The sequence below is a fragment of the Myotis daubentonii genome, chromosome 12 (assembly GCF_963259705.1).
Source record: "Myotis daubentonii chromosome 12, mMyoDau2.1, whole genome shotgun sequence".
Lineage (NCBI taxonomy): Eukaryota > Metazoa > Chordata > Mammalia > Chiroptera > Vespertilionidae > Myotis > Myotis daubentonii.
The window spans coordinates 36,673,706-36,696,356 of NC_081851.1; the positions used below are offsets into that span (position 1 = coordinate 36,673,706).

General features: G+C 60.9%; 1 protein-coding gene across 2 annotated transcripts; it reads left to right on the top strand.

Annotated features, from left to right (window-relative positions):
* The first annotated feature begins 2,493 nt into the window (after positions 1 to 2,493).
* On the top strand, positions 2,494 to 22,448 carry LOC132213224 (cytochrome P450 26B1). 2 transcript variants are annotated; one of them, XM_059659449.1, is made up of 6 exons: positions 2,495 to 3,747; positions 7,176 to 7,400; positions 16,385 to 16,660; positions 16,842 to 16,997; positions 18,522 to 18,806; positions 19,191 to 22,448. In XM_059659449.1, exons 1-6 carry the CDS (start codon positions 3,544 to 3,546, stop codon positions 19,581 to 19,583), a joined length of 1,539 nt encoding a protein of 512 aa, XP_059515432.1. In that variant the 5' UTR covers positions 2,495 to 3,543; the 3' UTR covers positions 19,584 to 22,448. The 2 variants fall into 2 exon arrangements, with proteins under 2 accessions (XP_059515433.1, XP_059515432.1); XM_059659450.1 differs by lacking the exon at positions 7,176 to 7,400 and having other exon boundaries at positions 2,494 to 3,747.
* Positions 22,449 to 22,651: the final 203 nt, after the last annotated feature.

The window sequence follows — 22,651 nt, forward strand, 5'->3', positions numbered from 1 at the left end:
GTCCCAGCCCCACCAAATGAGAACCTGTTCCACAGCCCAGCATTCCTCCTCGCCACGACATGGCTTTCCCTCTTTGTTTCCTAAGGGCTCTTGGGATCTGAGCAGAGAGATGGTTCCAATTAGGAAATCCAGCAGCTATTGCTGTGGGGCCATGCTGTCCCTGTGGACATTCCCCGAGACCCCACTTGGTGGCTGGGCAGTAAGGACTCAGAATGCCTCCCCCAGGCCCATCCCACGCCCATTGCACACCTGCCCATTAGAGGATGGACGTGCACAAAAGCCGTTCCCTGGATGTAGAGGAGGGGGAGAGGCAGTGCATCCAGGGAGACTTCTGGGGCTGGGATCCCGCAGAGCAGGCACCGCTTGTGGACTCCGGAAGTTGCTGGCTGGAAGGCAGCTACCACATGAATTTGTTGACAATGATTCTCTAAGTACCCGTCCTTCCTCTGTGTGAGTGTGTGCTCAGTATTTGCCGGTGCACCTGTCTGCATCTCTACAAGGCTGTGTGCCCCTGCTTTCCATGTGCCTGTCTTCACGGGTGGGTTCCGCAGGGTCCTCTCGCCCATTTCACCACCTCAGGGCCAGGACCATGCGATGGGGTGGAGATCAGGTTGCATGCGTAGGGCTCTCCAAAACAACAGGGCCTCAGCAATCTCTCCCAGCCCCATTATCACCAGCTTCGTCCCGACACTGCGGATGGGTGACCTGGCCTGGCCACTCCTGGGTGCCCAGTCCAGAGCTGACTGTCCAGTGAAACTTCCCTGTTGTGAGAATGTGCCCAGCTCTCTATTTCTGGGTCCACAGTGGTCCTGACAGGGACTCTGTGAGTCCTGAGCTCCAGGTTGCCTGGGGTGGAAGTCTGAGCCCTGTGGGAGTCTACAAGCAGGCCCTCTAGGGGCCATCTCCCACATGAGAGGAGACAGAGGGAAGGGGAGCAGGAATAGCGTCCCTCTGCATCTGTTGTACTATAACTGTCCACCAGGTGGGGTTCCAGGGCAGAGAGTGAGAGTCGCGATGACCCAGCGCTAGAAGCCAGCGAGCAGCTTTAAAATCTGCGCCCATCCGCAGCAGCTTCGGAAGCGCTCACACAGAGAGGGACAGCACACAAGCTCGCACCTGAGAGGCTCGCACACGCCCTCTCCCAGTGAACTCGAAAACCGAACTCGTATTGGGGGTATGGGAGGTTTCCAAAGGGGAGTCTAGTTTCCTTTACATCCACACCGTTCTAAACTGAAGGTGGGATAGCAAGTCCTCCGCTCTGGGAGTGCAAAAGTGACAGACAGAGACTAGGGGGTGGGGAAGTAGGACGCACGGGAGAGGGCGAGCCAGGCACACAAGCTAGATTATGGCCGGGTTGGCACGCACCGCTCCATGTGTCCTAGACACGCTGGAGGAGAGGCCAGATGACAGACGGATGCAAGGATGCACAGACACACATACCACAGAGAGCACGCAGACCCTGAGGCACACCACAGCTCCCCGACTCAGGGGCACACGCGCGCGCGCGCACGCGCCTGTACACACACACACACACACGTGCGTCCCGGGGCCACACGCACACCTCGCACAGGCAGGCGCGCCGGGCCCTCTGAGGCCGGCGAGGAGAAGGTGCCGCGTTCCCCTGGCGTGTTTATTTACCCATTTGTATCAATGAACGTCTGTATCCGACTCCTCCCGCCTCCAGAGGCCGGGGCCACCGCATTTGTCCCGGCGTGGGACACTCACCGGGACCAGCAACCGGGCTCCTCCGACGCTGCGGGGGGCGGAGGGGACTTCAAAGTTAGAGGGTGTCGGAGTGTCCCGGCGGAGGGTCTGCAGTGTCGCGGCCCGGGACGCGGATGGGGAAAGGGGAACGTCGAGGTCTCGTAGGGTAAGAGACCTATGGGGTGGGGGGAGACCTGGTCATCAGAGGGTTGGGGGTGTACGGACCAGGGATATAGCCGGCGGGGTTCCGCGGGATAGCAGCTCGGGACCCTGCGCACAGGTTCAGGGTTTTCTGGGGCCCCTCAGTCGAGGGGTGGTCCGGCCGAGCCCTCAGCTGCTGGGGCGACGGGCCATGCGGGACTGCCCAGGGAGGGAGGAAGGGGCCAGGGACACCGGAGGGAGGGAAAGAGGGAGGGAAGTAGCCTAGCAGCCAAGCAGGCACCGTGCGAGTGCGCACCGTGTGTGTGTGTGTGTGTGTGTGTGTGTGTGTGTGTGTCTCATCTCGTCCGTCTGTAGGTGCTGGGATCAGCGAGACGCCAGAGAGAAGGAAGAGGAGGCGAGAGGTGAACTGAGTTTGATCCTGCGGCGGCTACAAGTGGGTCCCGGGCGGGCGGCGGGCGCGGGCGGCGGGCGGCCGGGGCGGGGCGGGCGGCGGCGGGCGCTCACACGCTCGGGCCGCCGGCCTCTCACCACGCCTCCGGCTTTGTGAGCGCGCCGGGGAGGGGGGGGGGCTGGCGGAGCGCCCACGGCGCAGCCTCCCGCCTCTATATAAACACACGCATCGCCTGGCTTTGGACTCAAATTCACATTGAGAGAAGCTTTTAAAACCACCAGCCCTGAAATCCTGCCTCCTGCTTTCCCCCTCTTTCATTCTTTTTTTGCCTTCCTTTTCTTTTTCCCCCCTCTTTCTTTCCCCAGCAGCAACTCCAGAGCCGAGAGCCTGCGTCCCGGGACGGACTGCCTTTTCTTAATTGATACAATAGCCCAGCTCGGGTTTTCACCTCCTCCCCCAACTCCACCCCGCCTCACCCCTCCCGCCCGCCACCGCCGCCGCTGCCGCCGCCCCAGCGCTCGCCCGTGGCTCTGTCGCCGGCTGCGTCCCATCCCGGCCGAGGTCCGCCGGCTCCGCACCCGCGCTCCGGCCGCCGCGCCGCCTCGCCCGCCGCGCCCGCTTCGGGGGTGCAGCCAAGGCGCGCCGCCTGGGGCAGCCCAGGGACGCTGGGCTCCGGCCTCTCCACTCGCCTCCGCTGGGGAGCCTCTCCCCTTGCCCCCAAAGTTTCTGGGTTCGTTGGAATTTTTGGATTTAGGATTTTTTCCCTTTTTTTTTCCACCTAGGAATTTGAGGGGGAAACTTTTGACCAATCGATCGCATTTTCTCTCTCTCTCCCCCTCCCCCCTTTTTTTTCTGAGCAGGGGAAGGGGTTTCAAGAGAGGTTCCCGCTGGACAAAGTTTTTCAAAGTTTTCCGAGTGTGATGGTTGCGGGGAGAGCTAACCCACCAGCTTGATTCACGGCTTCATCTCACCACCCCTCGAGCTGCCCCTAAGTCCGCTATAAGGGAACAAACAAACAAACAAACAAACAAAGTTACACTCCGAGTCGCCTCGTGTCTCCTCTCTCTCTCTTCCAGGCATTTTTTTTTTTCCCGCTCCCGCTCTCCCCTCGAAGCTTCCACTCCCCTCTCCCCTTCCCTCGGCCCCTTCCTCCTTCTCTGTTTCGGCTGGAGGTGCCAGGACCCTCGGCCACAGCCCCTCCTCCCCCGCCGCTCCAGTCCCTCGTCGTCCGGCCCTCCCCTCCCCCGCCTCGGCCGGCACAGCCAATCCCCCGAGCGGCCGCCAACATGCTCTTTGAGGGCTTGGAGCTGGTGTCCGCGCTGGCCACCCTCGCCGCGTGCTTGGTGTCGGTGACGCTGCTGCTGGCCGTGTCGCAGCAGCTGTGGCAGCTGCGCTGGGCGGCCACCCGCGACAAGAGCTGCAAGCTGCCCATCCCCAAGGGCTCCATGGGCTTCCCGCTCATCGGAGAGACCGGCCACTGGCTGCTACAGGTAAGGGCGCGCTCGCTCCGTGGCTCTCCGGGGTCCGCTAGCGGCGAGCGCGGGGCCGCTGGTGCCGCGGGCCGGCCAGGGGGCGCCGGGAGCCCGGAGGCGCTGGTCCCGCCACGCCCCTTCCCTCGGATCTCCCCGCGGCGCGGTTCGGAGCCCCCTGGCGCAGGGCGCGCAGGTTCAGGGAGCTGATCCGAGAGGTCCCGGGGCCCAGAAGGATCCCCAGACAGACTCTTCGCAGTGGCAGGCTATGCGGTAGAGGTGCACGGAGCGTCCGCTTTCGCCTCCCCTTGGCCCTCGAGGCCCCAGTCACCGTAAGCTTCCTGGGCTTTGGCGGTGCCGTTGGAACCCGAAAATTGAGTCGGGGAGGAGAGGGAGGGGGGCAGAGGCAGTCAGAACTGCCTAGTAAAGACCCGGACTTGCTCCTGCCCCCTCGTTGGCTGCTCCAGGTACAACTCCGCTGGGTCACGGTCCGAGAAAATGTGTGTTTTGTGGTGGGAGAGGAAGGAAGTAACCCAAGGAAAATGAGAAGCCTGAGACCCGAGGTTTCTCTGCTTTCGGGGGAAAGGGTCTGTTTACTTATTGGGCGAGGACGGTGCAGCGGGGGAGTGAGACTGGGGAGAGGTGTGTGAGCGATCCATGGAGTGCATGTGTGCTTGTTGTCGGATGCCGCACAACCCAGCACTGCTGGTGATAATGGGGTGCGCGTCGGGAACCGGACCCAGGTAGGTAATGGGGAGATTCACCTGGAGTTAAACTCGTCAAGTGCTAGACAATCGCTTTTGCAATTTGATACACACCAGGTCTTTTTCTTGGGGGCGGGCGTGGGGACGACGTCTCCAGGTTTACCGCAGGAGGTGTGTGGTGTGCGCTCACACACGAGTGCTTGTCAGGCTGATGCTGATGAGGGGAGGAGAAGGATGAGCGTCCTGAAACGGACAACCACGGCCGGGAGAGGTGAGGTGGGAGGTGGACGCAGGGACCTGTGGAGTTAGAAGTGAGAAAGCTTGGCTTGAAAGTAACAGACGCGTGCAATTCGCTCGCACACACATCCCGCTGGGCGCCAAGTGTCAGCGGACCTGGCGCGGGGAGAGGGATGCTGTGGTCTTCCCCAAGTTCCAGAATCTTCCCTTTTCTTTGGGGGGTTGTTCGTGCAACTGGTGGGGTTCACTTTAACCAATGAGACTACCTCCTCCCCTCCCATAAAGAAATCCCCAGAGCATATCCCGAGCCACCACACTTTTTAAAGGGTTAACTGCAGCGGTGGTCTAGGCTTTTGGCCGAGAATTTAGGAAATAAAATAATTCACTTGGGCATAAGCTCCTGCCTCGTTAGAGCCAATCTGCGGAATCCGCGGTCTGTCACCACCCCCACCCCCGTTTCCTGACCTTTCCCTGCCCCCCCCATGTCCCCCTGACCTTTTCTCAGAATCCCACAAGGGCCCTAGGGGCTCAGCGTCCAACCAAGCGCAGAAGATGGGGAGGAGGACGCAGGCCTGCGCCTCCCCATCCAGTTGCCCTTGGGGTCCTAGACTCCGCGGTGGGAGGGGGATGGGGGGAAGGGTGCGCGCAGAGGGGTGCTGAAGGGGTTAACGGGAGCCTTCTGAATCCCAGCTTTATTTTTTCGGAGTCATTTATCAGATTTTACGGGGGGACCTCCAAGGGCTCTCCGTTTCCACCGTGCGCCATCTAAACAGAGCCCAGGGCTAAAAATACAACATTTTTGTATAAATTGGACTCGCGGCCCGAGCGGCCGCCCCTATGAAAGTCCTCTTTGTGAAGACCGTGGAAACGGCGGACAAATAACTCTTTATTAATGCCACAAAAAACGCACTTTAATTATAGTTAGGCAGATCAGAGGCTGGGGGGCGGGGAGGGGGGGTGGCGGGAGAGAGGCGGCGGCGACCTCGGAAAATTCACAGCCCGACTTTTGTGTCGAAAGAAAAGAAAAACAGAGGAAAAGAAGGAGAGGAGAGACGGAGAGTCAGACGGAGTGAGCGAGACGGTATAGCAGACGGAGGGAGGGAACCCCGCTCTTCACCCCCGCTTGGTCGCACCTCCACCCTCGCCTAGATTTCTCTTAAAGGCGTAGGCGCCGTCTAGGTCGGCGGCCGGGTGGGGGCTGTTCTCCCCGACCCGCCGACCGGGAGTGGGGCGGCGTCCCCGCGGCCCAGCCCCCCTGCCGGAGGCGCGGGAGCTGCAGACTCGCTCCCTGTCGCGCGCCGGGCCGGAGGCGCATGTGGAAAAGTGATTAGGGCTCCGGGTTCTGCAGAGTCACTTTTCGGCGGTGCTGGGGTGTGTGCACCTCTAGCTGGAGAGCACTTTTCCGTGGAAGAGAGGAAAGGGAGCAGGGGGGGCCCACCCGGGAACAGGGGGAGCCAAGTGGTCCCTTCGGGCGTGCCTGCCCCGGGAGCCTGCAGCCCGCATCTCGCTGTTGTGGGCTGGAAGGCCGGGCGGCGGGACAGGTGACGCCCCTCCCCTGGTCGCCCAGCGCGGCCTGGGCAGGAGAGGGGTTAACGTGGGGTGGGGTAGCAAGTGCCTACGTCAAAGGTGAGCGGACGCCCCCGCCCCCGCCTCTCGGAGGTCCCCTTGGTTTCCGGTACCCTCCGGGGGCCGGCCCCACCGGCTCCTCCGAGTGCGGCGGGGCTCGGGCCTGGCTCTCTTCCGCCAGCGCCGCGGCGGCCGCTGCGGGGGATCCAATTACCTGCGCGGGCCGCCCGCCCCGCCCCGCCCCGCCCCGCCCAGCCCCGCGGGACGCGCCTTCCTCCCGCTCCTGTTCCCAACTACAGGGCGGCGACGAAAGCCCTTTGCAGTTGTTTCCAGGGCACAGGGCACCAGGGACATCTCGCTCTCGGATCGCGCACAGACCCCGCAGGGCCCGCAAAGGGCCACCGGGTCCCCTCGCGGTCCACACCCGAGAGCCGCGGAAATCCCGCCCCCCGCGGCGGAGACGGCCTCGGGGCACGGACCGCTCGCCGCTATAAATAATCTTTGGCCTGCGGCCACTCCGCGGGGTCTCGCCAGCCCGTGGCCGGGCGCCTGGAAATATTTATTCCACGAGGAGGCGGAGGAGTTGGGGGTGGTAGGAAGGGTGACGGCGGCTCGAGCTTCGGGTGCTGCCGTCCGGGATACCTTTTCCCTCCCGACAGTCGTTAGTGAAAAACAGCTTTCGCGGGGTGCCCCTGGGCCTCCCGCCTCCTCGCATTATTTATTATCCTCTGGGCCCTACTTCCCAGTTCCTGTGCTTGCTATGAAAAATAAAACCGACGCGCGTGCTGTGTATTGCGGGGGGGGGGGTCAGGGTACTGGTGCCTTGAATGGTGGCCCCCCACCCCCATCCCCACCCCCACCCTGCGGGCCCTGGAAGCTGGGCCTCTGGTGCTCCTCCGGAGAAGCGCGCCCTCAGAGAGGTCTCCATGGTGGCTCCCGCAGGGTTCCGGCTTCCAGTCCTCGCGGAGGGAGAAGTACGGCAACGTGTTCAAGACGCACTTGCTGGGGCGGCCGCTGATCCGCGTGACGGGCGCGGAGAACGTGCGCAAGATCCTCATGGGGGAGCACCACCTGGTGAGCACCGAGTGGCCGCGCAGCACGCGCATGCTTCTGGGCCCGAACACGGTGGCCAACTCCATTGGCGACATCCACCGCAACAAGCGCAAGGTAAGAGACCTGCAACCCTGCTGACCCTCTTCTCCCGCGCACCCCTCCTGGGGTAAGGCGTTCCCGGAGCCCTGGGGACGTCTCCACCTCGTCTGTGCCCGGCTGGCACGCCCTCCTGGGGTTCTCTGCTGTGATGCGGAGCGAGGGCCTGCACAGGCCTCCGCCGGGTCCGCCCTCTTGCTGGCCCACTGTTGGTCCAGCGGGTGGCTTTTTGAGGGGTGTTTTGGACAGAGCTTGGACGTGAGGGGATTGAGGCCTCTAACGCCAATCCCTCACCGTGCTCCCCAAAACTGGAAGAAGAAAGGGGTAGACGATGGCTGGGCCTCCCCTTCTTGCCATGGTTCCCCCGTGAATTTCGACGGGTCATTCTAAAATCAACCCTAGCCTGCCTGCCACAGGTTGCTTTCATAGCGACGCCAGCAGGCGCGGGGGCTGGGGGCACCTTGTGCGCAGCGGTTCCAGGGCTCTGTCTGGGAGCGGCGAGGTGAAATTGGGGCCACGACGCGCGCGGGTCTGGACAGTGGGGGCGGGACGAGGCGGATGGGAGAGCAGCGGAGGCGCGGCGGGGGATCAGAGCGCACCTTCCCCCTCCCATAAAGGGGAAGAGAAAGTGGGTGTTTATCCTGTGGATTTCCCGAGCGCCTGCAAGAGGCGCGAAGGAGGAGAGCCAGCGCGCCGCGAGCGAGCCTCCCCGCCCCCTCCCGGGCGGAACCGCCGCCGCTGCAGCCGCCGCGGCTCGGAGCGCGGGCGGCACGTGCTGTTTGAACTGCAGTAACCCGAAAGCTGAGCCGCCGCCGGGCGGGGAGCGGGCTTGCGGGCTTAGGGCGTCCAGAAGGGGGTGGGGGAGACTGCACGACCTCTCCTCCTTCCTCCCCCCCCCCCTCCCATTGGGTCAGAGTACTCAGGTTTGAAAGCTGAAGGAAACCGACTGGCAGCCTCTGATCTCTGGATAGAGTGGCAGAGGGGAGGGGGCGACTGTGGGCAGCCCCCCTCGGCCGGAAGTCTGCGTGTGAGGTGGTCTCAGGGAACGTAGGGATTCGTCTTACAGTACTTGATGTCTTCGGAAAGGCCTGTGAAGAGTAGTTCTCCGTAGCAGACCAAAGGAGGAAAACCCGCGTGGAGTGGGCTGGTCCTCGCTCACCACCAACGCCTCTCCTCCCACAAAACATGTATTTCAGGACAGGAAAGGGACTCCCTAGAGCAGGAAGCCACTAACAGGGCCCTGGTCACATTGGAGGGAGGGTGTTCTGGGGAGTGGCTGGGAGGGGGCTGGAGGCTCAGGAATGGGGGCTTTTCCAATATCTTGGGCACCTTTTTTCCCTTAGTGTTTGTGGCTTCACCAAAAGCTCATCTCGAAGAATGTGGAGGGAAGCTGGGGCTCAGAAACCCAGCTCCAAAGAACTCGATTGCTTCTCCTTTTATCTTTATAGAGTCTTTGACAAGAAAGTAATTATTTTCCCCTTCACAGGGGGGAACACTGAGACTCAGAGAGTTTGAGAGGCTTCAGTCCAGGAGACATAGCAAAGGCAGGTGGAGTCCTGAACATTCCTCCATGGGAAGAGGTGTTTCCTTCCGGGCTACCAGGCAGAGCCCTACTCAGCCCTGCCCACCTGGGGCTGGCAGACGCTGGAGGGTGGGGATGGGAAGGGATCCTGGGAAGAAGAAGGCTTGGTCAAGACCTGAGTGTGAGCCCCTGGGCATTCAGAGAGCTTCTGGGTGAGGCTGCTGCCTTGTGGAACCAGCCACCCTCTGCCTGACTTGGCCTTGGGCCTCCAGGTGGGGAGGGCCTGCCTGGAAAGCCCCAAGGTTTGGGGCTCCTGTTGCTGATTTGGGAGGAGTGGAGGAGCGAGATGGTGTAGATGACCAATGTCAGAGGAATACACAGGGAAGGGGGAGAGAGGGCTGTGGTGGGACAGAGCTGGGAGCAAAACTGAGGACCCCTATGGGGCCTACACAGGGCATACGCTTGCCTTGCCCTCTAGCTCCCTGGGCATGGGGAGCAGCCATAGTGAGGTTCATCCTGACACAGGCTTGGGAACCAATGCAGGCCCCCCCCTTTGTGTGTACTAATTGTGTTCTTGCTGTGTGACATGTGTACACATGGTCCTACAGTAAGTGCGTGGAAAATCTCTCTATTTGGTGTTCCTGAGCTAAATAGAAGACTTGGGTTAGATACAGACATAAAGCAGGAAACCTGGTCCTTGCCCGCAAAAAGCAGAGTGTAGCCGGAGGGATGAGAGGGGGATACTCAGGGGCACATGTTGGTCCTGGAGAGAATGGCCAATCTGCTGGACCCAACACCCAGTGGACCCAGTGCAGCCAGGGCGGGGCTGCCGGGTGCCACTCACTGCCTTCTCCAGCTCACGCTGCAGTCAGGGACGTGCCTGGAGAGGGGGCTGCTGGGCCGGGCCCAGGCCTGGTTAGGATGCATTCGCAGGAAGCGAGGCCCAGGTGTGCTGGGGCCCAGCTGGCAGGGTAAGTAGGAGCGTCACTGTTTCCACTGGGGCCGGTGACCCACTCCTCCTCTGGGAGGTCTGACCAGATGTTCTGGGAAGGGACTCCTCACGGCCATCACCGCGTCCAGGTGTTAGCCCCGGCTGCCCTGGTTGTCTAGGGCCAAGAGGGGAGGGGTTGCCAGGGAGAAAGTTCGAAAAGTCTTTCCCAGTCTAAAATAGTCCTCTCTGAAAGCTGGGCCTGTGTCCCTGCAGCCACCACCAAACTCTGTCCCTCCTCCTCTGCTACACTTCCCCCACCTGGAGTGCCCCTGATTGACGGAGGAGGCGCCCCCCCCCTTCTTTTGTGTGCAGAGAGGCTGGGGTTTGTCCCGGAAGGGTGGGTCGAGTCTGGTAGGAATGATTGGGGGCGGGGGGTGGAATGGTCAGACATTTCCTCTTCCAGAGATAGGGCTGGGTCTCTGCACCAAGGGGCCAGAAGCTTCCGGGCACCTCAGACAATGGTCTTCCCAGAACTTAGAGATGCACTTGGCCTGGGACCCCTGGACTGGGGAGGCCCAGGAGTAGTCTTCTTGCTTCTCCTTCCCAGATCCCTGGCTCCAAGGACTTCTGTGGCGGAGGCTGAGGTGGGGCAAGGGCTCCCCAGGCTTTGGAGGGAGGGACTCTCACTCACCCTTTAGGCCCCATCCTGGGCGGGGGTGGAGCTTAGGCTCAGGGTCACTGTACTCCTCTCAGAAACCCTGTGCATTATGTGGGGATGGAGCAGCCAGGAGGTGCTTCCGCAGGCAGGCAGAGCCAGGAGGGCCGTGGTTGCAGGGTCCTGGGGGGAGGCCAGCCAGGCCTATCTCTTGGTGGCCTTGGACCAATGACTTCGAAGTCATTTCCAGGAGGCTCAGCTCAGACAGAAGTTCCCACCTGCTTTGAACGGGAAGGAGGGAGGCAGGCACCTCTATTATTGGGAGGGCCTCCTGGCATAGACCTCTGTCCCACCAGCTGAAGTCCTTCACCCAAAAGCCACTGTAGCACCAGCTGGTGGGCACAGGGGCCATGGAGGGGGCAGGTGGCAGGATGTCTCTGAAGGTCAGTGGGGGAGGAGCCCACAGCCAGCCTCCAGGGCGCCTGAGAGCGGTGCCTCCCTCTCCATGCCCTTGTGCCAAACAGTGGGAGGGTGGGTTGGCTGGAGCTGGGGGCCACCCCCTCCCTTTTCCCTCTGTTCTGTGTCCTCCTCCCAGGATGGGGAGGGGTCTGTGCCTGTGATGCTGATGTGCTTGTTCACTCTTCAGCCTTGGGAGACAAGTGTGGCCTTGGTGGGGAGGGCGTGGGTGCTTAGCCCTGAGCCCCTTATGCCACTGATGTATCCATTCCAGGTTCCCAGGCAGAAGGGCAGGGATTGGGACCGTGTCTCCAGGGCTGAGAAATACTGAGGGCAAAACAGAGTAGCCCGGACAGCTGGCCTTGCCCTTAGAATAAACTTGGGCCAGAGAGGGGGGTCCCCCTCAGGGCTCTGTCAGAGCCTTGGGGTTGAGTAGAGAGCTGATGGGGCTAGGAATGGTGCCAGGCAGGGGGTTCAGGGACCCTGGTGGGTGTGGCCAATCATGCCCTGGACGTGACCTTGGGAGGCCCTTCCCCTTTGGGCCTCAGCTTTCCGGGGGGGTGGGAAGGGGGGTGGGGTTTCACTATGGCTGGAAGAGGAATGGGTGGGCAAACCTTGTCAGTGTCTGTGGCTCTGCCAAGTGCTGCCCTCCTCTCCCGCACTGGGTGCTCTTGTGGTGAGTGGAAGAGTGAGGGGAGATGATTAGAGCTGGAGGCAAATGGGGGCCAGGTACACTGTTTCTGCAGATGCTGGGAGCCCAGAGGGACACGCACAGGCTAGGGGGTCTGGGCCAGCCCCGCCCAACCAGAGGGCCTGAGTAGGGGCTGGTGCAGGAGGCAGCCAGGGTGCAGTCCAGGCCCGGTGGAAATGCCAGGCGGCTGGGAAGATGACGTCCTCTCTTGTCCTCCCTCTTGCTCGAGTATAAAGCACACACCTTGGCGTCACCCCTGTGCTGTGCGGACAGCTGCCCCGGTGGCTGCGTGCCCTCTGTTATTCTTTCCACTCCTAAGGCCACGGCTCCGGTGGCTTGGCAGGGTGGCCTGCCTCGGCCCCCACCCTCCCGGGCAGCCGCTTCCATTCCTCCCAGTCTGAGTCACTGGCCCAGGGAGTGGGTTCCCTCTCTGGCTCTTCCAGCTCTGGAGGCTGCCCATCCATCTCAGTCTGTCTGTCCATCCGTAGCGGCCAGCAGAGAAGGGGAAGGTTATCTGGCTGGGCATAGCAGTATGCAGGGCCCTGGGGGTTCACTGAGTGACTCCCCTCCCAGGGACACCGGGTGAGAGGTGGGAGGGGGGGAGGAGGAAGGATTTGTAAAATCAATTACAGGGAATTTGAGCTTTGACAAGCCCCTTGGTGGTCCCCCCTCCCTACCCTCCTCATCCCCATTGTGGCATCATCTCTCATCCAGGGGAGAAGGAGAACCAGGGATGTGGACTCCTGAGCCACTGTGTTGTTGGGAAACCAACAGGGGCAGGGGCAGGGGCAGGGGCAGGGGCAGGGGCAGGGTTTCCAAGCACATCCTAAGGTCAGGAGCCCAGCCTGCCCAGCCCGTGGCTGAGAGTTCCCAGGTCTCCCCCACCCTCTGCCCTGGCCCTCCCCGGCTTTAACCCTGGTAGAGAGTCCATACCTGCTGCTCCCTCTGCCAGGCCTGGTTCCCGATGACCTTTGTCCAGCGTTCTTGGCTCACTGTTGGGAATTCCAAGGGAAGCCCAGAGGGGGACAAAGCCGCCCTGGCTGCTGTTACTGTTGTGGTCAGGGAAGGCGGCTCTGGGGGCCGGGAGCCCTTCCTTTCTTCACACTGAGCGGCTCCACTGGGCACCTTCCCACATGCCCCAGTCCTGACCCCGCCCGCCCCACTGCAGCCTCCCTCTGCCCTGGCCAGCACCTCCGCCTCCTCCTGGCCTGTGTGGTGGGGGCTGCCCCTGCTGCGGGAAGTGCCCCGTTGTTAACCCTGGGCACAGACCGGGGATGAGGCCCTGGAGTTTTCCTGGGGCCTGGGAGGCCCAGTGCCTATGGAACAGCCGGCCAGAGGCAGGCGCCTGGCCTTGGGGACTCGCCAGCAAAGCCCCTTGGTCCCGCAGTGCCGGAAACTGCCTTTGCCTGGCTTCTCTTTTGGGTAGTTTCTCCACCTCAGGGGGCTCTGAGGAGAGAGAGTCCTGGCGCATCCAGGTGAAAGAGAGACTCCAGAAGTTAGATTTCTTGTTGGGTCAAGATAAGAGCCTTGCTCCTGGCTGCAGTTCTCCTTTTGGAAGCCCAGCCTGGGGTGGGGGTGGGGCTGCAAGTTCAAGGTGTTTGTGGGCTTTCTGAGGTGTGGGCCATGGGCCCTTGCAGTCCCTGGGCTCAGTCCCAGGTCTCCCCAGTCCTCCCTGCCCTCCCCAAGGCTCCAGAAGGCGCTATTCAGTCGGCCATCGCTAGAGGGCGCAGGGAATGTAACCTTTGGGGCAGGGCAGGGCTTGCCAGTGGGTCCAGCCTGGCCACTCCCGAGGTTGCACTGGGGGCCCGGAGAGCTCCCCTTTTGGTAACCCCGAGATGGCCCCTCCTGGGCCACCGTAGCCCTTGTAGGGTGTGTGCGTGGGGGCCTGGCAGGCACCAGGGGACTCGTGCAGTGCCAGATTCTGGGCTTCTTGGAGGGGATAGCATCTGCTTAGGGACATATGGCTACTGGGGTGTATGTGCTGTGCACATTGAAAGGAAAAAAGGGGTCACCAGGCTCAACCTCGCCATTTTATCGATGAGGACGCTGAGCCTGGGGGGTGACTTGGCCATGATCGCACAGCAAGTTGGTGGGTGATCTGGGGTTAAAATCAGGCCTCTGGGCACCCAGCCTGCCTTTTCCCGCCACCCCCTGCCCCTTAGGGCCCAGCTGGCATTGACTTTGCCGGTTCTGGTCAGTGTGGCCTCTGCCCTACTGCCCCTCTACATGCCCAGCTTGGAGCCCAGGTCTCCCTCACGCTGGGGGCCTGGCCATCCCCGGCCTCCATGCTTTCCATGTCAGCACCCCTCAGGCGGCCCTGGGCTGGCCGACGCTGGGCCAGGTGTGGCTCCTTTGTCCTTGCTTGTTCCCACCTCCAGCCTTCCCCCTGCTCCTCCCCCGAGGCCTGGTGGCCACAGTTATCTTTCCACTTTCCCAGCGAGCCCGCTCAGCTCCCACGTGCCACTCTCTGCTCACCCTGTGGGCTCCTTGCTGTTCTGTAAGGCCCCTTAGTTGGCCAGCGTTGAGGTCTGGGGACAGGGCCCCCACTCCCAGCCCATAAGATTTTTGACCAAGAGCTGAACCTAGAATCCTAAGGAGGCCAGGGTGGAAGGCTGAGACAGAGAGCACTGCCTTTATCCATAACCCTGTGAAGGGAGCTGGCAGCCGAAGTCCCCCCTGGGGATTCCTGGGACCCCGCACTGGACAAGGTGTGTGTGACCCGTCCAGGCCTGGGTTGCCCTTGCCCACCTCCCATCGCCCGTCTACCTTTCAGCTGTCCCTTCCTAGCAGGAGCAGCCCCAAACAGGGCGGCTTCTCTGCCCCTCACCAGCGGCCTCCCCCCCTCCTTCCCTCCCTCCCTCTGCCCACCGGGAATTTCGGAATGAAAGTGCTATTGTGAATGCCTGGCTGGGCCACTGAAGGGCCAGCACTGTTATTTCTGCAAACCAGCCCTCCCATTAGCCATGCAGGGCCGAGGCCAGGAAAATGTTACCTTTTCCTCCTCGAGCTGACTGCAGGGGAAATTCTCACATTTACAGTTTGTGCGGTGGTTGTGTTTGGGGGGCAGGAGGGGAGGGCGGGCGCGTGTGTGTGGTTTGCATGGGGCAGGGTGGGGGGGCTGGAGGAATATTTGCCTCCTTCCCGTGAGCTGCCCCTCCCCCTCCTTTCCCCATGACCTTCCCCTTGGTGCTGGCGGGAGGGCACCCCTTCTGCTCCAGACTCTGGGTGTGTGGGGGGGTGGATGGAGGGTGTCGGTTACAAGTGAGACCCACAGGCCATCAGTAAATAAACTAACATCCTCCCCTCTCTCCCCTCCCGTATACACCTTGGCAGCAGCCGGGGCATCTGGGTGAGGAGGGGCAGGAGGGGTTGCTGAGGAATTGGGACGACTGAAAGCAAGGGGGGTGGCAACAGGGTCTCATTGGCTACTTAACATGGACCAGGAAGATGCCAGGAATGAGAAAGGGCTTCCGTTAGCCTTTGTGATCTTTTGGGGTGGAAAGCCTAGCCCCCACCCCCTTGCCTCCAAACCTGGTCACACTGAAACCTTTTTGATGGCCCAGCTGTTAACAGACCCTCTAGGACAGTGGTTCTCAACCTTCCTAATGCCGCGACCCTTTAAAACCCACAACCATGAAATTATTTTCGTTGCTACTTCATCACTGTAATTTTGCTACTGTTATGAATCGTCATGTAAATATCTGATATGCAGGATGTATTTTCAGTGTTACAAATTGAACATAATTAAAGCATAGTGATTAATCACAAAAACAATATGTAATTATATATGTGTTTTCCGATGGTCTTAGATGACCCCTGTGAAAGGGTTGTTTGACCCCCCAAGGGGTCGCGACCCACAGGTTGAGAACCGCTGCTCTAGGATCTCCACCTTGTTCATGGTTCCCAGGGAGTGAGAGCAAATTTGGGCTTCAGGAAGTCCTACTTGCAGTCTAGCCTCAGACTCTCTTGTTCTCCCGTCAGTGGAGCAGAAGAGCCACCTCGTCCTCGCCCATTCTGCTCACCTTTGTTCCACTCCTGGGCACTTCTGCCCTGTGGCCCGGGGATTCGGGAATGGGCCAGTGCCTCCGCTCCAGCCCTGCCCAGACCTCTCTGTGTTGCCCCTGTGGCTGGCACGGCCGCATCAGCCACAGGCCTGTGGGCAATTGGGCTGCCCAGCGCCCAGGGCTTTGCCGTTGTTTGGAGCACAAGCTTTTCTGAGCTCCAGACAGAAGATGAGCGCGCAGGTCACCCTGGGAGTGATGTGGAAGGTCTCCGAGTAAAAATTCTGATGAATGATGTTTTCATCCCGTCCTGCCCCCGCCACCCGCCATCAAGACACAGGCCCGTCAGGCTTGGGCCGTGGTCAGCAAACTGCGGCTCTCGAGCCACATGTGGCTCTTTGGCTCCTTGAGTGTGGCTCTTCCTAAGCCTTAGGAGTACCCTAATTAAGTTAACACTGTACCTACCTATATAGTTTCAGTTTAAAAAATTTGGCTCTCAAAAGAAATTTTAATCGTTGTACTGTTGCTACTTGGCTCTGTTGACTAATGAGTTTGCCGACTGCTGGGCTAGGGGAGCCAGGGAGGGCACAGGGTCCAGGAGACAGAAGGTGGAGCGTGGCCAGCGTGAGGACCTGGAGTTTTCCCCGGTCACAGCCAGGGGACCTGTGCCTCAGCCAGGCCCCCGGGGGCCTCGAAGGCAGCCCGAGTCCAGCTGACCGGGCGCCCGCCCGCCTCTCTCCCTCCAGGTGTTCTCCAAGATCTTCAGCCACGAGGCTCTGGAGAGCTACCTGCCCAAGATCCAGCTGGTGATCCAGGACACGCTGCGCGCCTGGAGCAGCCACCCCGAGGCCATCAACGTGTACCAGGAGGCCCAGCAGCTCACCTTCCGCATGGCCATCCGCGTCCTCCTGGGCTTCAGCATCCCCGAAGAGGACCTCGGGCACCTCTTTGAGGTCTACCAGCAGTTTGTGGAGAACGTCTTCTCCCTGCCTGTCGACTTGCCCTTCAGTGGCTACCGGCGGGTGAGCGCCCAGTCACGCGGACAGAGGGGCTGCCAGTGGGAGGGCGGGGGGAGCCTTCACCGTGGTCTCTGTGGAGCGGGGGCCTTCTCATAGAAACCCCCCGCCCCGCCCCGCCTTGGAGGAGGCCCTTGGTGGCCCTGCCTTTCCCCTTGGGTGACAGGACGGCCCCTTCTCCCCCCAGGGCATTCAGGCACGACAGACCCTACAGAAGGGCCTGGAGAAGGCGATCCGGGAGAAGCTGCAGTGCACGCAGGGCAAGGACTATTCGGACGCGTTGGACATCCTCATCGAGAGCAGCAAGGAGCACGGGAAGGAGATGACCATGCAGGAGCTGAAGGTGGGGGCCTCCCCGCGGGCAGCGCCAGTGCCCATGGGGGGGATGGCGCCGGCCCCCGCGGCCTCCACAGGGACAGTTTCTGAGCAGCTGCTGCGGCGTCGCCGCACTGGGCTGGCGCGAAAGCAGGAGGGAGACCGTGTCCCTGCCCGCCCTGCACAGGGGCTGGTGGGAGGACTGGGAGCACCTGCCATGGGCGGCTGCCTTCCCTCTGCCCGCGAACCGCTGTGCACCCAGTCCTGCTGGTGAAGTGTCCCCATGACACGGGCCCCGGGCTCTCTGTCCCGCCCAGTCCTAGCCACCACTGGAAAGAGATGTGAGAAATTGGTCCTTAGCGCCCTCCGCAGGGACTCAGTGTCAGTGGTGCTTGCCCACCTCCTCCCCTCCCCCGAGTCTCTAAGATTTCAGTGCATTTTAATGGTCCCAAGAGCCCTGGTAGGTCACCTAGGGAAACTCGGACCCAGAAGGGGAAGCCACCTGCTGGCGGGCAGCCCAGTCCTTAGATTTGGAACTAACTCGTGTCTCCTCCCATCCCACCAGCCTTTTCCGGTTGGTGGCCTTTGACGCCGGCCTGCTTGGCACTGAGGAAGCCCCACTTGGGCTGCCGACAAGAGATGGTCCACATAGGGCTCCGAGGAGGGCTTCCTGCCCGCCTTTCTTAGGGGGTGTTCCACCTGAGAAGGGACCCATTAGTTCACCTCCTGTAGACCCCGCCCCCCACACACTTGCCCGGAGCAGGTGGAGACTTGCTGCAGACTCCCACAACCTGCCTTTGCGTCCTCCTCTTCTAGCCTCAGTTTTCCTCCTGGTGAGCCAGGAAGAAGCCGAATATCTTGCCCATTTCATAGGTGGAGCCATGGCAAGCAAGGGGCCCAGGCCCCCTCACGCCCCTCTCCGGGCCTGGCGTCCACATGTGTAAAATGCAGGGCTTGGAATGAGGCCATCTGCTGGGCCCTTTCCACGGGGCTCCCAGGGCCCAGGGGTCCTGCTCCCCAGGATACCCTGGAGGAGTCCCCTCAGCCTTCGCACTGCTGTGCCCTCCCAGGTCCTCGTGGGCCTGGCCTCAGACTGCCTCCCGGTCCCCGATGCCCTCCTGGGGGTAGTGGAAGGAGCTGGGGATGGGAAGGTTGGGGTTTTGACCCTGAGCCCCCACCTCACTCACCTGCATAGTGCATGGCCCCTGGGGATTTTTCTTTTTCCTGTGAGCTCACTGCACGGACCAGGCTGCTGGGGCTCAGGGCCCGGGATCCAGCAGTGAGTGAGAGTGGCCCCACCCAGGGGACTGCCAGGCCAGTGCCCCTGCCCTGGGCGGTAGCAGTTGTATCTCCTGCTGAATCAGGGCACGGACCCTCTGACCTGTGTCCATCGGGGCCCAAATGCTCCAGCAACATGAGGCTTGGAGGAAGCAGGCAGGACCCAGCTAGAGGACGCTGAGGCTCGGGGGACCCTGGCAGAGTGGGGTTCCCCCGGGCTGGGTCTGCCTGGCTGAACGGATCCCTCACGGTGCCTCTCCTCTCTGCGCGGCAGGACGGGACCCTGGAGCTGATCTTTGCGGCCTACGCCACCACCGCCAGCGCCAGCACTTCGCTCATCATGCAGCTGCTGAAGCACCCGGCGGTGCTGGAGAAGCTGCGGGAGGAGCTGCGGGCCCACGGCCTCCTGCACAGCGGCGGCTGCGCCTGCGAGGGCACGCTGCGCCTGGACACGCTCAGCGGCCTGCACTACCTGGACTGCGTCATCAAGGAGGTCATGCGCCTCTTCACGCCCATTTCCGGCGGCTACCGCACCGTGCTGCAGACCTTCGAGCTCGACGTGAGCCTGGGCCCCTGGGGGTGGGCCGCAGGGGGCCGGTGGGAGCACTGCCTCGGGCTGATGGGAAAGAACAGACTCCCCTCCTCGGGGTACCTCAGTCTGATGGGGAGACACCCCTTGTTTTCAAGGAGCTTTCGATCTGATGGGAGAGACCTCGACCCAAATGCTGGGTCAGACGAAGCCAGCCTGGGTGTCATCTATGACATTGCATGTAGACACTCTATAGATAAGAGACAACTCACATGCTGAGGGTGCTGGCCAGGCCAGGGGATCGCAGTAGGGTGTCTCTGGGAACATCTGGAGGGGGGCTGGCAGGCAGGGAGTCCGGGCCCTCTCGGATCTCCGCTGGCCTCACCACCAACCCCTTCCCCATCTTGCCTCCAGGGTTTCCAGATCCCCAAAGGATGGAGCGTCATGTACAGCATCCGGGATACTCACGACACGGCGCCTGTGTTCAAAGACGTGAACGTATTTGACCCCGACCGCTTCGGCCAGGCTCGCAGCGAAGACAAGGACGGCCGCTTCCATTACCTCCCCTTCGGCGGCGGAGTCCGGACCTGCCTGGGCAAGCACCTGGCCAAGCTGTTCCTGAAGGTGCTGGCGGTGGAGCTGGCCAGCACCAGCCGCTTTGAGCTGGCCACCCGGACCTTCCCCCGCATCACCCTGGTCCCTGTCCTGCACCCCGTGGACGGCCTCAGTGTCAAGTTCTTTGGCCTGGACTCGAACCAGAACAAGATCCTGCCCGAGACGGAGGCCATGCTAAGTGCCACGGTCTAACGGGGCCTGGCCACACCCCTGCCTCAGCCTGGCCAGGCCCTGGGGTGGGGGGGCGATGGAAGAATACAAACCTGTGTGTGGGAGGGGGCTGCAATCCGGGGAAGGGGAGCGGCCCCCATACCTGGCCCTCCCGTTTTCTCTCCCTGGCAAGCCCTACCCAAAGCCAGAAGGGCCCAGCTCTTTGGCTCCTGCTTCTCCCAGTCTCTCTCCAGTTCCCACCAGCTTAGCTCCTGGGACAGGGCACGGCGGGGGCCCCGCATGCCCGTTACAGTGTTAAATGGCAGTCAGCTCACGCTGCAGCATTTGCTTGTCATGTTCCCAATGGATCCCTCCCTGCCCATTTCGTTTGGACCCTATTGGTTTGAGGTCATGTGGTCGACATGGGGGGGTGGGCAGGAGGAAGAGTTGGGCTCTTCAGCACCCGCCCCCTCCTGCCTCTCTTCAGAATCAGGCACCTGCCCCTCCTGGTCTTCGCCTAGAGTCCCCCCCTTTGCCAGTTTGGACATTTGAAATTACCTATTGCTGCTACTTTTTTCTTTCCTCTGAAGTTGGGGCAAAGAGCTCCAGGCCCTGTCCTCCCAGCATCCTCTCTGGTGGCCCTGGGCATGCACACAGCAATGACATCCCCACCTCCCGGCCGGGTGGCCTTGAGCCCATCCTGCTCCACTGTTACCCCCCCCCCCCGCCCCCCAAGGCCCTTGGCTCATATTTATTCACTGATCTAACCGAATCTCGGCGTTTCTGGGGACTGGAATTGCACCTCCTCCACCCCCCAGCCTCCGTCCCAGCTGCTGGGGGACTGACTTCTGCGAGTGACTCGGCCTCTCTGGCTGAGGTTCAGAAGCTCCCCCAGGCCCCAGACCTTCTGTGGGCTCAACCTCAACTGCACTTCTGGGGTGAAACCCAGCACCTCTGCCTTTGTCCCCCGGCTGAAGGTGAGGAATGGCCCGCTGCTTCTCCCCACCCCCCACCTCTGCCCACAGCATGGGGACCTGGAGGCTGCCACCATCTCCCACACCGTCACTGTCCCCCCGGGTGCCCCCACTGGGCTGGTGAGTATGGGGAAGGATACGGGTTCTTTCTCTGACAGGGAGCGAGGGGCTCCATTGTCCCTTCCTTAACCTTCACCCTTCGGCCTTGGAAAGGTGTCCTTGAAGTCCCTTCCCACCTCTATGCCACTGTCTGCTTAGCCCAGCTCAGGGGTGTGGGACGAGACGAAGGCCAGGGGAGGTGAGCTAGAAGGCAGCCCTTCCTCAGCGGTCCTGAGGGGCTGCGGGGAGGCTGCAGGGAGAGCTGAGGAGAGCACGTGCGAGTTGTCAGAAGTGATTTGCTTGGAAATGGGCCAGTCGGGGGATGACTGGGGGAAAGAGGGGTAGCTGCTGCCACCAGCATTTGGAGTCGGCAATTTGGGACGCCCCCCGAGCTGGCTTGGGGCCTTTGATGAGTCTTCAGCGATCTTGTCTGGTTGTGGATTTTTCTTTGCTGTCTATGTTTCTCAGTTGGCTTCTGATGCTATAAAAGCGATGAATCCTCTTTACAAGAAAGCCAGCACACGGAGGAAGGTGCCGGGCGTCGATGCCTTTGCCTGTCCAAGAGGCGACCGCTGTGACCACTCAGTGGCTGCCTCTGATGGTGCTGAGGGGACAGATGGCACTCTGCTCTGGACGCCACTCAGAACCACCTGTCCTCAATTGCTTCATTTGGTTTCTGCCTTTTCATTATTAAAAAAGAGCGTGGAGCAGATATCATTGGCAAAACATAGACATTTAAAAAATTTAGTCAAATCTCTCAATTTCTCTGCATTCTGAAAAGCAGGCAAAAATGTGGGAAGACTCATCAGAACTTGCAGGATAGCTGCCTGGTCCACCAGAATTGGCCGTCCACAAAAAGCCCGGAAGTTAACCCTTCAAGCCAACCCAGCTTGCCCCGGCCCAGTCGTGCTCGATCGAATAGCTAGGGATGCACGGGTGCAGCTTCAGGCAGGGAGTCCCCTGGGCATGGGCATGGCCCTGGCGGGGGTGGGTGGCTGGAGGGCGCTGGAAGGCCTCAGTGGACCGTCCATGTGGGGTGACCAGCTGGAGAGGGGCAGAGGGGAGGCTGAGGAGGGTCCCTGTGAGGAGGAAAGAAGGATCGTTTGCCTGCTGGGTCTCAAAGGTAACCAGAGAAGGAAGAAAGCTCTTGACCGGCTGAGCGAGGGGTTCCCATGTCGACGTCCATCCATCTCTCCTCTGTGCGTCCATCGGTGTCCGTGTGTCTGTGTGTAGGTTTTCTAGACGTAGCGTAGATGGGTGATGTTTCCTCACTCACCATTCCTAACGATCGTAACTTGACGTTAAAGAGACAAAACCCCACAACCCTTCTCCTGCCCCGGGCTTGCAGATTGAAGCACTTTCGATGTTGGGCGCTGGTGTTGTGTTCTGGGCACCATCCTGACCCTGCCCAGATCGCTATGATATTATTTTATACACAAAACTTTTTTTTTTTCATAAATGTTATAATTTTGTGTCTGTCTTTATAAACTATTATAAGTACTATTTTTGTTATAATTCAAAATAGATATTTAGTATAAAGTTTTTGCTGTTAAATATTTGTTATTTAGTAAAATATGAATTTTTCTCTATTGTAAACATGGTTCAAAATATTAATATGTTTTTATCACAGTTGTTTTAATATTGAAAAAGCACTTGTGTGTTTTGTTTGGAGATGAAACCGGTGCCGTGTGAGTGTTTTTGCTGTCACGTGGGCTTCATCTGTATATAATATTCCGTGTTGCATATTAAAAAAATGAATGTGGTGCATTTTGTGATTTTGAAAGTACTCGATGTGGCTGTTTTATAGGCTTCCGTAATAAACCGTGGGGACGCACCTCGCTTGGCTCTCTGGTCTCTGCCTTCTCGGCCTCACTGAAAGGGAACCCCCCCCCCCATTCCCTTCAGCAGCTCCCAACCCCACCTGCCCGCAGGGGGTTCTGAAAGCACTTGCCCTGTGGGCCCACCTGCCACTCCTTGTGTGCAGGCGGAGAGCAGTCTGAGGCAGGGTCCTTCGACAAGCAGGGTCCCGGGGGCAGG